This window comes from Trichomycterus rosablanca, chromosome 12, assembly GCF_030014385.1.
Source record: "Trichomycterus rosablanca isolate fTriRos1 chromosome 12, fTriRos1.hap1, whole genome shotgun sequence".
Taxonomy (NCBI): Eukaryota; Metazoa; Chordata; class Actinopteri; order Siluriformes; family Trichomycteridae; genus Trichomycterus; species Trichomycterus rosablanca.
In genome coordinates this window covers 645,001-661,354 of record NC_085999.1, presented here as the reverse complement: position 1 = coordinate 661,354, position 16,354 = coordinate 645,001, and the positions used below count along the sequence as shown (strand labels likewise).

At 40.7% G+C, this 16,354-nt stretch overlaps 1 protein-coding gene across 4 annotated transcripts in view; it reads right to left on the bottom strand.

Annotated features, from left to right (window-relative positions):
* pcbp3 (poly(rC) binding protein 3) overlaps positions 1 to 16,354 on the bottom strand; it is a 65,468-nt gene that overhangs the window by 13,195 nt on the left and 35,919 nt on the right. For all 4 annotated transcript variants that reach the window (XM_063005355.1, XM_063005358.1, XM_063005354.1 and 1 more), the window contains exons 5-9: positions 4,050 to 4,218; positions 3,658 to 3,681; positions 3,516 to 3,548; positions 1,822 to 1,938; positions 1,418 to 1,549 (exon numbers count right to left, since the gene is read on the bottom strand). In XM_063005355.1, the coding sequence (XP_062861425.1) occupies positions 1,418 to 1,549; positions 1,822 to 1,938; positions 3,516 to 3,548; positions 3,658 to 3,681; positions 4,050 to 4,160 (417 nt within the window). In that variant the 5' untranslated portion in view covers positions 4,161 to 4,218. The remainder of the gene's footprint in view (positions 1 to 1,417; positions 1,550 to 1,821; positions 1,939 to 3,515; positions 3,549 to 3,657; positions 3,682 to 4,049; positions 4,219 to 16,354) is intronic.

Below are 16,354 nucleotides of genomic sequence, written 5' to 3'. Positions count from 1 at the left end.
CAAACACACTCAACATCTCACTGACGTCCATAAATAAACTAATAAACAAACACACTCAACATCTCACTAACGTCCATAAATAAACTAATAAACAAACACACCCAACATCTCACTAACGTCCATAAATAAACTAATAAACAAACACACCCAACATCTCACTAACGTCCATAAATAAACTAATAAACAAACACACCCAACATCTCACTAACGTCCATAAATAAACTAATAAACAAACACACCCAACATCTCACTAACGTCCATAAATAAACTAATAAACAAACACACCCGACATCTCACTAACGTCCATAAATAAACTAATAAACAAACACACTCAACATCTCACTGACGTCCATAAATAAACTAATAAACAAACACACTCAACATCTCACTAACGTCCATAAATAAACTAATAAACAAACACACCCAACATCTCACTAACGTCCATAAATAACCTAATAAACAAACACACCCAACATCTCACTAACGTCCATAAATAAACTAATAAACAAACACACTCGACATCTCACTGATGGACACAGAACTGGTATATAAATGAATGAATAAATTAATAAAAAACTAATGCACAAACAAACAAATGAATATAAAATTAATGAATAAATGATAGAATAAATTAATAAACAAATGAGTGAATGAACAAACAAACAATCAGAAAAATAAACAAACAAATAAATAAACGAATAAAAATAAAGAATGAATAAATAAATAAACAAATGAACGGATAAATGAACAAACAAATTAACAAAAAGAAAAACAAATTAACAAATGACAGAATGAATGCATAAATAAACAAATAAACAAACAAATTAAACAAATGAATTCATAAATGAATGAACAAACAAACATAAAAATGAACAAACGAATAAACAAATGAACAGATGAATGAACAAACTAATTAATGAACAAATGGAAACATAAACAAATGTACAAATGACTAAACAAATAAATGAATAAATTAATGAACAAATTAAAAAAACGAGTGAACGAACGGAAACAAACGAATGAATAAATGAACAGAAGAATGAATGAATGAAAAGGAATGAACAAACAAATTAACAAAGACAGATAAATAAATAAAGTATGGATAAATAAATGAATGAACAAATTAATAAATAAATAAATGAAAGAATGAAAAATGAATAAATAATAAAATAAATTAATGAACAAATGAGTGAATGAACAAACAGAAAAATGAACAAATGAATCAACAAATGACAGAATAAATGGATAAACATACAAATAAATGAATTAATTAATATTTTTAAGTGAAGCTTCTAACATCTTTTGTAAAATTATGATGAAACATTGAATAACTCTAAACTAAGATCCTGCAAAAACGTTTTAAAAGAAAACGTTATAAACTAAACTAAAATAAACTAAAGCCCCCGGACCCTCGTACCTCTCTCAGCTCTTTGATCTTGGATCCTCCTTTACCGATCAGAGAGCCACACTGACTGGCGGGGACGACCAGTCTCAGGGTGACGGGGGGTTTGCTGGTGGCTGGACTGTTGCTCATGGAGTTGATTATATCCTGTAAAGCATAAAAAGGGTTAAAAAGTCCCCCCACTTCTGTACAGGCACTGCTGATCGTGTCCGCTAGGGGGCGCCCAGCCGACCGGCAGAGGAGCTGAGATTCGAACTCAGAGACTCCAGGATCCCAGTGATTACATGCCTGTATACGCCCTCACCAACACCTCACCAACACCCCCCAACCTCCCAATTCACCAATCTTACCCACCCGCCCCCACCGATGTATAAAACCAGTCTGTTTACCCAGCAGCAGCAGCGGGACTGTATTCGTACCTCCTCAAATTTGTAAGCGATCATGGCGAAGGCCTTGAAGATGGCGTCTGTTGGTCCGGTGATGGTGACGATCCTCTCGGGACAGTTCCCCTCCGAGATGTTGATACGAGCAGCACTCTGCAGATCAGAACGATTCAGGTCAGCGTTACTACAGCGTGGGGGTAAAAATCTGGAGTAAATACTGATTCGGGCAGGTTCGACATGCTTTATTTATTTATTTATGTAATTTATTTATTTTTAAAAGTAATTTTTATTTTATTCATTTACATGGTTTATTTACCTTTTTATATTTTTTATTTACTATTTTAATATTTTATTTTATTTATTAACATGCTAATTTATTTATTTTTATTTATATACTTAATCATATGCTTTATTTATTTTATATATAATTGTAATAATATTTATTTTTAATTTTATTTATTTATATGCTTTATTAATTTTTTTTTATAAATATTTTTTATTTCATATTTCATATTTTATTTTATTTACATGCTTAATTTATTTATTTTTTATTTTATTTATTTTTTAATTGATTTATTTACATGCTTAATTTATTTTTTATAACAAATATTTTACTTAATATTTAATATTTTATTTATTTACATGCTTAATTAATTGTTTGCTTTTGTTTTGTATTTACTTATTATGAATAATTTTTATTTCATCTTTATTATTTTATTTATTTACATGCTTAATTAATTTATTTTTTATTTAATTAATTTAGTTACATGCTGCCGCTCAGGTGGCGCAGCGGTAAAAAGAGACGCGCTGCAACCAGGGCTGGCTTCTGAGACCGTGGTATCGAATCCAGCCTTGCTTTACCGGTTCGAAGCTGAGTGGCTATATGAGCAACGATTGGCCGGTTGCTCATATGGGGGGTGGGACAAAGAACCGGATGTGGGTCTCTCTCTGTCAGAATGCGATTACGTTCTCTGCCGGCTGATTGGAGGCGCTTACACAGAGATGAGAGAGGGTGCCCTTAGGGTGTGTCTCTCCGCATGCAACGCTGGGTGGCGCCAAACTCGTCAATGTGTGGGTGGCAAAGATGCATCTGGCTGCTGCTCGTGTTTCGGAGGGGATACGGGTTAGCTTCAATCACCTCCGTCAGGGCAGGGTTCGGCATAGACAGAGAGGAAGCACGATGCTAATTGAACAATTGGATGCACTAAAAAGGGAGAAAAAGGGGTAAAATTAAAAAAAAAAAAAAAAAAAAAAAAAAAAAAATTTATTTGTTTGCTTTTGTTTTGCATTAACTTATTATAAAAATTTTTTTATTATAATTATTATAATAGTATTTTTTATTTTATTTATTTACATTATTTATTTTTTATTTATTTATTTACATGCTTTATTTATTTTTTATTTATTTATTTACATGCTTTATTTATTTTTTATTTATTTATTTACATGCTTTATTTATTTTTTATTTATTTATTTACATGCTTAATTTATTTTTTTATTTTTTTATTTACATGCTTTATTTATTTAAATATTAGACTCATCTAATAAATCTTAAACTATCACTGAACCTAAAGTCTATAAACTCTTTATTTACAGACACAGATTTCAGTTGCTCATGTTTTTGAATGCAGGTCAGAAACAGCAGCACAAATCCCCACAGTTTTAATCCTTCATCCACAGGAAACCGTACGAGTGAGAGAAATACAGAGAGAAAATCGTGGTCCTCTCACCTCCTCTCGCATCTTCTTCACTGTTTCTCCTTTCTGATCAACAAAAAAAATTATAATTCAATATTAAACTGAAGTTTAATCAAAATGAAACTCGATATAAAGAAATATACAAACAGTAAAATATAATATAAACTTATCTTACCTTACCAATGATGCTTCCAACTTCCTGTAAAGGTCGAATAATGCAAAAATATAGTAAATAAACAATGTTATCATATATAAATATATATATATAAGCTTAAAATAAAGAAACTGATTGGTGGACGGAGCAGCGGCCCTATCTGCTGGCCAAGCACAATGTAAACCCGAGTCTGGTTCCAATATAACTGGTTTATTTTGTTTACTGGCTAAATTGTGCGCTAATCTGTGGCCCTTTGGACCAGCAAGGGTGTCGTACAGGAGTCAGGGGGTCAATAAAGTGCACAAGGGAATTGCATATATCCAGGACAAGACAGTGACAGTGATGTGCTTGATGAACTCTCCAGTCACTGTGACTGTGGGAATCTGTGTCAAGTCACATGACTCCAGACGTACCTTGCCGTGCATGAGGAGGCGGATGGTGAGGGTGACGTTCAGGCCGCCCTCGGACTGCACCTTACTGGATTCCATGCTGGGATTGGAGGAGAAGAGCGGGTGTGTGGTCATGTGACAGGAAAACCCCAGAAACAGGACGAGAGAGATGGAGCGGCGGTCAACCGGTCACCTGGGAAACACACACACACATAAATATACACACACATAAATACACATAAATATACATACACAATTGGGAAATCCCTCAATTGTCAGTCTATAATTCACATTGTACACACACACACACACATACACACACAAATATACACACACACACACACACACACACAAATACACACACACACAAATATACATACACACACACACACAAACACACACATACATACACACACACAAATATACATACACACACAAACACACACACACACACAAATATACATACACACACAAACACACACACTCACACGTACACACATTAACACACATACACACACAAACACACACATACATACACACCCAAACACACACACACAAATATACACACACACACACACAAATATACACACACATACACACAAATATACATACACACACATACACACACATACATACACACACAAATATACATACACACACAAACACACACACACACACACACACAAATATACACACACACACACACACACACACAAATATACATACACACACAAACACACACACTCACACGTACACACATTAACACACATACACACACAAACACACACATACACACACACATACCCAGATACACACACTCATACACACACATACACACACATACACACACACTCACACATACACACATTAACACACAAACACACACATATACACACTCAAATATGCATACATACACACGAATACACACACAAACACACATTAACCCAGATTCACACACATATACCCAGATACACACACTCATACACACACACACAAACACACACTCATACACACATAAATACATACACACACATACACACACAAACACACACATATACACACACATACCCAGATACACACACTCATACACACACATACACATATACACACTCACACATACACACATTAACACACAAACACACACATATACACACTCAAATATGCATACATACACACGAATACACACACAAACACACATTAACCCAGATTCACACACATATACCCAGATACACACACTCATACACACACACACAAACACACACTCATACACACATAAATACATACACACACATACACACACAAACACACACATATACACACACATACCCAGATACACACACTCATACACACACATACACATATACACACTCACACATACACACATTAACACACAAACACACACATATACACACTCAAATATGCATACATACACACGAATACACACACAAACACACATTAACCCAGATTCACACACATATACCCAGATACACACACTCATACACCCACACACAAACACACACTCATACACACATAAATACATACACACACATACACACGAATACACACACAAACACACATTAACCCAGATACACACACTCATACACACACATACCCAGATACACACACACAAACACACACTCATACACACATAAATACATACACACACAAACACACATATACCCAGATGCACACAAACACACACACATTTAAATTAAAAGTAATTTAAGAGAGTACATCAGTAACGATACGATTAATAAAGAGTATGATCTAAAGGGTCGTCTGATATATTGGTACATTAGTGCTTGAACCGGCAACCTACTGATTACTAGTTCTGTATCTGAACTCTTTTTGGAAGGCTTCATACATTGAGTCAAAAGTTTAGACTGTCACCGTAAAACAGAGGGTGGTGGTGCCACCGTGTTAACGCCCGTGGTTTTGGAACGGGGTGTCCGACGAGCTCATGGTGAGGTGTCCGGATACTTTCGAGAGAGAAGGGTGAGAGGTCGGTGAGATTTGGGGAATGAGGCGGGGTGAGATTAGATCTGCCACCAGCTGCCCATCAGCCTGTCCACAAAATTACAGATTTCAATCCTAATCCAGACTGAGATTATGATGGAAATGAAACGAGGCCGTGGTCATGTCATTCTGCCCCCCCCCCCCGACCTGCACCATTAACCCAACACTACAGCGCTCCAGTCAATGCCTGCCAGGGTCAAAGTTCATTTTCTGCTCCTAAATAATATAAACACACTTAAAACTATGTCGTTTAATTCTGAAGAACGGCCACCCAAAGCCTCGTTAGTGATCGATCGACTGCACCTAGTGACCTGTCTGTACATTAAAAATGACATGGAACAGTGGTCTCTTTGCCAAGGTCAGGATCCTTTGGTGGATCCTCCTTTTTGTCCTCATAACTGCTGCAGTTACGACCTCTGCTGGCTGATCGATGGCACTGCACAGAGACGAGGGATAATTAAGATCAGTGTGTGACTCTCCGTGCATGATACGGATCTCCATATAAACCCACCTGGTGCAGGTGAAAAGAAGCGGTCAGTGCTGCACACGTGTCGGAGCTGGCGTGTGCTAGTCAAGACCCTCCTCGGTCAGGAGTGGAGGTCTGCAGCAGTGGAGAGGAAATACAATCTGGGAATCGGATATGACTAAATTGGGAGGAAAACTGAGGGAAGGGGTAAATGTTGGACGCCCCCTAGTTGGCTCAATCGTTAGTGCAGACGGTGCACCAGACAAAATCAGCCACTAGTCTGCTGGGTGGGAAAAGACAGGACTAAAAAGTGGGCGGGGTCTTCAAGGCTGTGTAAGGACCCTGGTTAGTAGACCGAGGAGCCTGTACAGAAGTGGAGGAACGTGTTGATCAGCGCGTGACTCTCCGTGCATGATAAGAAGGGGTCGATGGAAGGGCGTGTCAGGAGAATATACCCTCCTCGTACACTATCAGGGTCTCCCCTGGAGAACATGCAGAAATAACTGACCCTGCGCCAGAAGTGCACCTGCTCTCTATTGGGTTGTTTTAATGAAGAGCTGTTTGCATTTCGTAACTGTAGGAGATGAATGGGGACACCCACGGCTATATTAGGAACCACAGAAGTGTGTACTTCAGCACGCTCAGCGTTATTATGCCCTGATTAGCAGTAGCGGTGTATCTAACGCAGGGTTCCATCAGAGGCCCCGTGAGCTTCGAACCCGTGCGACACATAAGAACGACGGCGTGATACAGAAGTAAACGCGGTTTAGAAACGTGAACTCTGGACGGCGTGATACAGAATTAAACGCGGTTTAGAAACGTGAACTCTGGACGGCGTGATACAGAAGTAAACGCGGTTTATAAACGTGAACTCTGGACGGCGTGATACAGAATTAAACGCGGTTTAGAAACGTGAACTCTGGACGGCGTGATACAGAAGTAAACGCGGTTTATAAACGTGAACTCTGGACGGCGTGATACAGAAGTAAACGCGGTTTATAAACGTGAACTCTGGACGGCGTGATACAGAAGTAAACGCGGTTTAGAAACGTGAACTCTGGACGGCGTGATACAGAATTAAACGCGGTTTAGAAACGTGAACTCTGGACGGCGTGATACAGAAGTAAACGCGGTTTAGAAACGTGAACTCTGGACGGCGTGATACAGAAGTAAACGCGGTTTATAAACGTGAACTCTGGACGGCGTGATACAGAAGTAAACGCGGTTTAGAAACGTGAACTCTGGACGGCGTGATACAGAATTAAACGCGGTTTAGAAACGTGAACTCTGGACGGCGTGATACAGAAGTAAACGCGGTTTATAAACGTGAACTCTGGACGGCGTGATACAGAAGTAAACGCGGTTTATAAACGTGAACTCTGGACGGCGTGATACAGAATTAAACGCGGTTTAGAAACGTGAACTCTGGACGGCGTGATACAGAAGTAAACGCGGTTTAGAAACGTGAACTCTGGACGGCGTGATACAGAAGTAAACGCGGTTTATAAACGTGAACTCTGGACGGCGTGATACAGAAGTAAACGCGGTTTAGAAACGTGAACTCTGGACGGCGTGATACAGAATTAAACGCGGTTTAGAAACGTGAACTCTGGACGGCGTGATACAGAAGTAAACGCGGTTTATAAACGTGAACTCTGGACGGCGTGATACAGAAGTAAACGCGGTTTATAAACGTGAACTCTGGACGGCGTGATACAGAATTAAACGCGGTTTAGAAACGTGAACTCTGGACGGCGTGATACAGAAGTAAACGCGGTTTATAAACGTGAACTCTGGACGGCGTGATACAGAAGTAAACGCGGTTTATAAACGTGAACTCTGGACGGCGTGATACAGAAGTAAACGCGGTTTAGAAACGTGAACTCTGGACGTCGTGATCAGGACGTGCGTCCGATCGTTTTCTGCTGGATTATTGAGTGATGTGTTAGCTGTGAACGGCGCCGGGCTAAAAGTGGGTCATGGTTTTTCAGTAAAGCGCCTCTGGACTCCTCTGCACTCACGATGGAATTAATCACGCTTCACGCTCGGTCAAGCACAGCCACCCAAAAACGCTCCTCTCCAGTCTGCTCCCATTTATTTCTTTATTTCATTATTTAGATTTTTAATAATCAGAACAACAACTGCATGAACTGATACTGATGCATCATTATTATTATAAATATTATTATTATTATTATTAATATTATTGTTATTATTATTATTGTTATCACTGTACTTATTATTATTATTATTATTATTATCCCTATTATTATTATTATTATTTTATTGTTGTTATTATTATTAATAATTCTGATGGGTAAATTTTACTGTTGTCTTCCTGTGTAGTGATGAAGAGGAGGAGGAAGAGGAAAACAATGAGGAGGAGGACAAGAAATAGGAGAAGGATGAGGAGGAGGAAGACGAGAAAGAGGAGGAGGAGGACGAGGAAGAGGAGGAGGAGGACGAGGAAGAGAAGGAAATGGAGATAGAGGAATGAAGAGGATGAGGAGAAAGAAAACGATAAGGAGCAGGAAGAGGAGGATGACAAGGAAGTGGAGGAGGAAGAGGATGAGGACAAGGAGGATGAGAAAGAGGAGGAAGAGGAGGAGGAAGAGGATGAGAAAGAGGAGGAAGAGGAGGAGGAAGAGGATGAGAAAGAGGAGGAAGAGGAGGAGGACGACCAGTAAAAGGAGGAAAGGGAGGTAGAGGAGAAAGAGGAGAAGAAGAAGGATGGAGAGGAGGATGACAAGGAAGAGGAGGAAGAGAAGGAAAACAATGAGGAGGAGGAGGACAAAAAAGAGGATGAAGAAGATGAGGAAAACGACGAGGAGGAGGATGGAGGAAAACAATGAGGAGGAGGAGAACAAGTAGGAGGAGGATAAGTAGGAGGGGAAGTGGTTAAGCTAGCGGTTAAGGTACTGGACTAGTAAGCAAACAGTCGCTAGTTCGAATCCCAGCACTGTCAGGTTACCACTGTTGGGCCCTTGAGCAAGGCCCTTAACCCTCAATTGCTTAGACTGTATACTGTAAGTCGCTTTGGGTACAAGCGTCTGCTAAATGCTGAAAATGTAAATGGATAAAGAGGAGGAGGAAGAAGAGGAGGAAGATGAGAAAAAGGAAGAAGAGAAGGAGGATGAAGAGGATGAAGAGGAGGACGAGGAAAACGATGGGGAGGATGAAGAGGAGGACGAGGAGGATGAGGAAAACGATGGGGAGGATGAAGAGGAGGAGGATGAAGAGGAGGAGGAGGAAGAGACCTGTCAGACCCATCAGACCTATAAAAGAGCGGTGATTTTGGTCACCACCACTGAATCATCTGGTGAAACTTGGACTCCTGGTTTTATTTCTACATGTTGATGATCTGGATGTTGTACTGTAACCATCACAAATCCCACTGCCCCAAACGAGAGCGGTGGGTGACACCACGTCAGTCCCAGTATAAACTGGTGAACGGATGAGGGGGGTTCTGGTGCGGTAGGCGTGTCTGCAGGGGTTCCGTTCCTCTACAGTCGCCTCAGAAAGTGTCAACCCTGATTAATCAGCGTCGCCCCAAATCTCACCCCAAATCATCATCATCATCACCAACCCGCGCCCCCTGTACCAGCCTAACCCTACACGATCCGTACCGCATTAAAGAGAGACGCCGCTGAGCCGGAGGATGATGCTCACCGCCATTACAGCTACAGGAAGGTCTGGGCACCGCCATCACGACGCTAATCATCGTGAGCGAATTCTAAAATCACTCGTTCCTCTACTAACTCGCTAAATAAATAAAGGAAAGAAAACGTTCTTGCTAACGACTACGGCAGAGCGACACCCATGAAATTCTACTGAACCAGACGTGACAAAGCAAGCGCCAAGGCAAACGCCAAGCGACCATCTTGAAGGTGCCGTACAGGCGTACAGGCGTATACCACCAGAACTCCAACAGCACCAACGAGAGCTAAATAAAAATAAATAAACATAAATAAAAATAAATAAAAATAAATAAATATAAATAAATAAAAATATAAATTAATAACAATAAATATATAAAATTAAATTATTAAATAAATTAAATAAAATATAAAAAAAATATATATATATATAATTTAAAAAAATCAAATAAAAATAAATATATAAATATAAATAAATAAATAAAAATAAATGAATATAAATAAATAAATAAATTAAAATAAATAAATTAAATAAAAATATAAATAAATATATAAATATAAATAAATAAATAAATAAAAATAAATACATATAAATAAAAAAATATATAAATAAATGATTAAAAATAAATAAATAAATAAATAAATAAAAACAAATAAATAAATAAATAAAATGTGACCAAAATTTGTTGTTTACATCTCATGGAGCCGAATCACGTCTGTTGGTACAGAGACACAATAATTCTACATCATTTTAATACTCCTGGTTTGTTCTAATTGCTGCTCCTTAAAATAATAATGAAATGATAAAAATGTATGTAAAATATCACGCTAACAAGTTACAGAATGCTAGCGCAGCGGACAGTGCTCACTCCAGTCTGATTCACTGTGACACACGATGAAGCCGTGATGATAATCGCACTAACGATGGTTAGTGTAAAACAGTGGCATATCCTCGTCCACAATGTCTTTCTTTATTCTCAGAACCTTCATTAAAATAAAGACTTAAATGTATTATTACAAAATACGTCTGAAACGTCGCGTCACCAGAACTAGCAGCTACGAGCGATTCCACCGGAGCCTCGACGTCGTCATGATGCCTAAATGATTTATTCAGCAGCCACAGGAACTTTAGGATGTTTTTCCTGCTCATAAATTCATCCAGATTTTAATAAATTAATTAAAAATCGATCATTAAGAAAATTAAGAATCCTGAACGAATCCAGACCATCAGAAACACAAACTCAAATCAACACAAATAAAAAAATTAACAAAATAATAAAACCCAGCAGGCCGTGAGAGGATCGTCGTTTCTTATCTGCAGGACGAATCGTTCCATTTACCGATGCTCTGGATCCACATCAGTCATTAAAATAAATAAAATACAACAAAATATATAAATAAATAAATAAATAAATGAATTAAAATCCACGTCAGAGTAATAAACAAATCAAGCATCGCTCGGTTTTACCTTGGTGCGGCTCCTGACAGACGCCGGCGCTCGCTCGATGTTTTGGAATGACTGAAACTATCGGGATCGAGATTTCTCCTCTTTCGCTCTCGGCTTTGACGCGAGCCGGCGCCCGATTGGCCGCCTACGAGGTCACGTGGGCAAGCTTTCAGACAGGCGACCTTCGAGGTAAACGGAACGCACCACCCTGACGCACCATCAAAACCAAACCAAACTGAACCGAACCCCCCTGGCGGCTTATCCTGACGCCTCTTCACCCATCATTTTAACTCTGGTTTAGATCTGCGTTGGCGTTTCGTGACGTGGAATGGAGGTTAGGGTGGCGCGCAGGTCGCACTGCCCCGGGGGTATCTGGGGTGAATGGGAGGAGCGAATGCCACCCTTACACCCAAGCGGCCAAGTGATTCGGATCTCTAGGCGAAGGGTGCGTTCTGATACCTGCCGAATCGAAAGGGAGGTTTACACTGACCCATCATCACCACCCCTCCCAAGTTGCCCTCATTTCACAAGCTAACGTGACGCCTGATGCCCATCTCGCCCCCCGTTTAATCTGGCGAGCAGAACGACGGGCGCGGGCGGGATTATAATCCTCGCCGAATAATCCGCCCCAGATGGACGGAAAAGTGGAAATGAATCACCGGCAGCTGAGCTAGAATACAGAACGATGGAACGTCGGCGCTTTACCCCAAATCTCTCAAAAAACACCGGGCGTATGAGGGGTCCACGTGTCCCCCAAAGGGACGGCAAATCAGACCGAGCGCACCACACACACACACACACACACACACACACACACACACACAAAATAGTGCAGCAGCTGAGGTTTCCCACAGATCGAAATGGAATTGGGGTCATGAGCAATACGGGACAATTCCAACCACGCAAACACGTGCCTGAGGGCGGGGTGGATGAGGGGGGTATTCCTAAATAAGGTATCACCTAAACAAGCAACTCCCAACCAAAGCGAGTCGTGCCTAAGATACGCCCCTTCCAAGACGTGTGCAGTAGCGACCGCTTCTTTTCACCTGCACCGAGTGGGCACGGAGAGTCACGCACCGTTTCCCGTTGTCCCCCGTCTCTCCGCCGGAGGGGATTCCTCGTAACTGCAGCACTTACACCCTCTGCTGGCTGATCGGTAAACTTTGCTCGCTGGGGAGCCCAATACGTCGATCGTGATCTACCAGTCCATGGCACAGGGCACGCCGTGGCATCACAGGTCGACGTGATTGACATGAAATGGTGCCACTGTTTCTGTAATCTGTGGTTTGTTACCAAGGTACATCTAAAGCACCACGAATCTAGAAAGTTTTCATTCATCAGTAGCCAGTTTGCACCATTTGTGCTTGTTTCCATCTGTAACCTGCACTGTTAGTGATGATGAGTGCGCAACCGAGCACAAAGACACCAGAAACGCTTCGATTGGGGCAGGAACACAGAGGCAGAGACGCTGTTTCATTCATACAGGGAAGAAGCTGAGGGAGAAATTTGAACCCTACAAACCTGCTGGCTGAGGTAAACAATCCAAACATGAGCCACATATTTGACAAAGTTTTTGGATCGAACAACTTGTGTAAATCAGCCTTTTATGATTTCAGCTTTTACAAGTCCTCTGGTGACTGAAGTGCTTCCTGTTGCCATGTCTGGTGCTGGATCCCAGCCAATGACAGCTGCTTCTTTTGGTTGGTCTTTGAAGCGTTTTGTGGGAGCGCCGTGGTCACGTTTGCACTGTTTTAGCTCGCCAAGGAAGACGGCTTTAGGCATCCGTGTGTCCTCCATCCTCGCTACGTGTCCAGCCCAACAAAGTTGCTGCTGCAGCAGTATGGACTCCAGACTGGGCAGGTCGGCTCGCTGGAGAACCTCTTCGTTGGTGACGTAGTCTCGCCACTTGATGCCAAGGATGGAACGGAGGCAGCGTTGATGGAAGCGCTCCAACAGCCTGTGTGATTCAGCCTTTTATCACATGAAAATAATGAAGTATAAATATGGGTCCATCCTTACTGATGATCACTTGGAAGCCTGGTGAGATTTGGGATCAGCAGCTACAGTCCAAACTACATAAACACATGGGCAGTGATAGCTCAGTGGTTAAGGTACTGGACTAGTAAACAGAAGGTTCCCGGTTCAAGCCCCGCTTACCACCAAGTTGCCACTGTTGGGTCCCTGAGCAAGGCCCTTAATCCTCAATTGCTCATTGTGTAAGTCGCTTTGGATAAAAGCGTCTGCTAAATGCTGAAAATGTAAATAAACACCATTCAGAGTAAATCATCAGAATAAGATCAGTGTGATTTTACACTCGCTCGTCCTGTAAAGCTGAATATGAGCTTAAAAAGTAGATCTCGATGACCTGTCCACTTAAATTGTAGATCTCAAGCCACGAAAGTGTGGACACGCCTGGATTAGAGTTTTTGTTTCATCCACCGATAATTCACACGGCTCAGCCAATCAGATCTTAGAACCAGAACGATCCGTCTTATAAATAAATAATACGATCATTGTAATTGAGCTCAACATAACCGCCGTGTTGCAGAATTATGATCATTCGAACAGCTCGACAAATAAATGCATTTCTTTTTACACACTTTTAGCTAAATACATAAATATATAAATAAATAAATACATAAATAAGATTTTGGACGGCCGCTGTAATATTAACAATCCACCACAGTTCCATAAGGCAATCTGATCAAATAACAAAGTAGTTCTAGTTCTATATGAATGGATTTAATAAATTATGGATATAATTCCGCTTTACTGTGATTTTAAACAATCTACAGTTCAAATCTGTGTTAATGCACCGTGTACGACATGTTCCTCTGATACGCCAAGCTACGATGGATGTATAATCCCGTTATTAAGCTCTAGTCCGTGTGTGATTAATCTTACCCGACGCGGGGGAGTTCAGGAAGCTCCTGAGGTGGAGTTAGGATCAACGTTGGGTACGATGAGGGATCGCTCAGGCGTCCGGGGCCTATAAGTGAACTGAACTGTCGCCCCCAGCAAGGACACCAAAACCGGTGGGCGGTGTTGGGTATAGCGGCAACTTCACCGAGCGCTCATCATCGGAATTAGCTAACGGGTCCAGACTAGCGTAAAGGAGAGCGATCAATATAATCAAACAGAACTCAGAGGAGAGAGGGAGGTACATGCAGTGCTGGTCATTATAAAGATCACGTTCATGATGCACCCAGATGAGTCTCTTCTGCTTCCGGTTTGATGGATCAGTGTAATAGATTAATCACATCAGTGGTTTCCAGTATCCAGTGTTCCACAGAGCTCCTCGCTCAGAATGAGGCACCTCAGTAGGAGCATTTTAAGGAATTAGGACGAAGTAAAATGCTTCAGACAGACCAAATATGATAATATTACTATAATATTATTAATACAGCGATACCTTGTAACTGGACCTCAGTCGGTTCTGGTTGAGTTTTAAAGACGTTGAGTTTCGAGGTATTTTTTTCCCCATAAGGATGTTTGGGGAACCTGTTAATGCGTCCATGGTCCCGTCAAAGCTGCTGATATTTTAGTCTCATGTAAAATAATGAGGTTGTTTTTGACACTTAAACACTGAAAATAACACAAATATAATATAAACACACTGAAATACAATTACTAACAGTTACACATCAATAACAATACAATAAAAGCTGCACTTTAGTTTTACTTCTTTATTGTTTCCTGACGCTTCTTAATGCTGGAGATGCTTGATGTTGGAATACCGTATTCCCTTCAGCACCGGCGCATTCACACGAGAAGTGACAAAACCGCTTTTGTGCTTTTTTATTTCCTATGAAGTGTGACGGCGGGTGCACAAAACTTAGCGTGACTTACTGTAGTAAAACAGCGAGTGAGGAATGTGATTAGTGGAGGAACTTATGAGCAGTAATAATGAAGAGAAGTTTAGTGCTCCTGTCTCCTTCTTTTACTACATTAAACCACGTTAAGCTTTATTCTGAACCAGAAGCGTTTCAGACTCTGGGAGAAGCTGATTCTGATTCTCACCATTTCTCAGAAGCTGGAGCTGTAACACAAGTTTAAAAGTGAAACAGGGAGGAGAATCCAGATAAACACAGATACACGTGGAGCTGTAACCCTGGATCTGACGCTTATTCCACACTGATGCAGATTCAGCTCAGATTCAACAAGGTACCGCTGTATTACAGTGTGTAACAAAAGCACATCTGATTTGCAGATGTAGAGGAGCACTTATTACATACTGAGACCCCATGTTAGGGTATTTGGGTACTACAATGTTGACCTTTTCACACAAGCTACAAAGGCAAAACCAAATAGTTTTAATTACATTGAAGTTAAATTTAATTTCTAATACTTAGTAATCATGATTAAAGGGTTTTTGGTCTTTCAGTGGAATAAAGACAGGACAGCATTACATAAAAACCCTTTTCTCGGTGGACTCAGGGGTTCAGGTTTGACCTGTACGACATGTAATGACAGAGTGAAATATTCCAGCCTGGACGTGTGAACATGCAGTGTAGGACGGATCCACTGCAGCGTGAAGGACAGTTGAAGGACGTTTGCGGCGCTGAGGGACTCCCACCATCGACTGCTAAACTAACAAACCACAGCGACAGCGTCTAATCGAGATTCGAACCTGCGAGCTGTAATTAAGCAGCTAATTAGGGGATCTATAAATGACCGAAATACACGAGAACCTGACAGAGACCCACAGAGCAGAACAACCGAAAGGTCTTTCTGATACGACAGC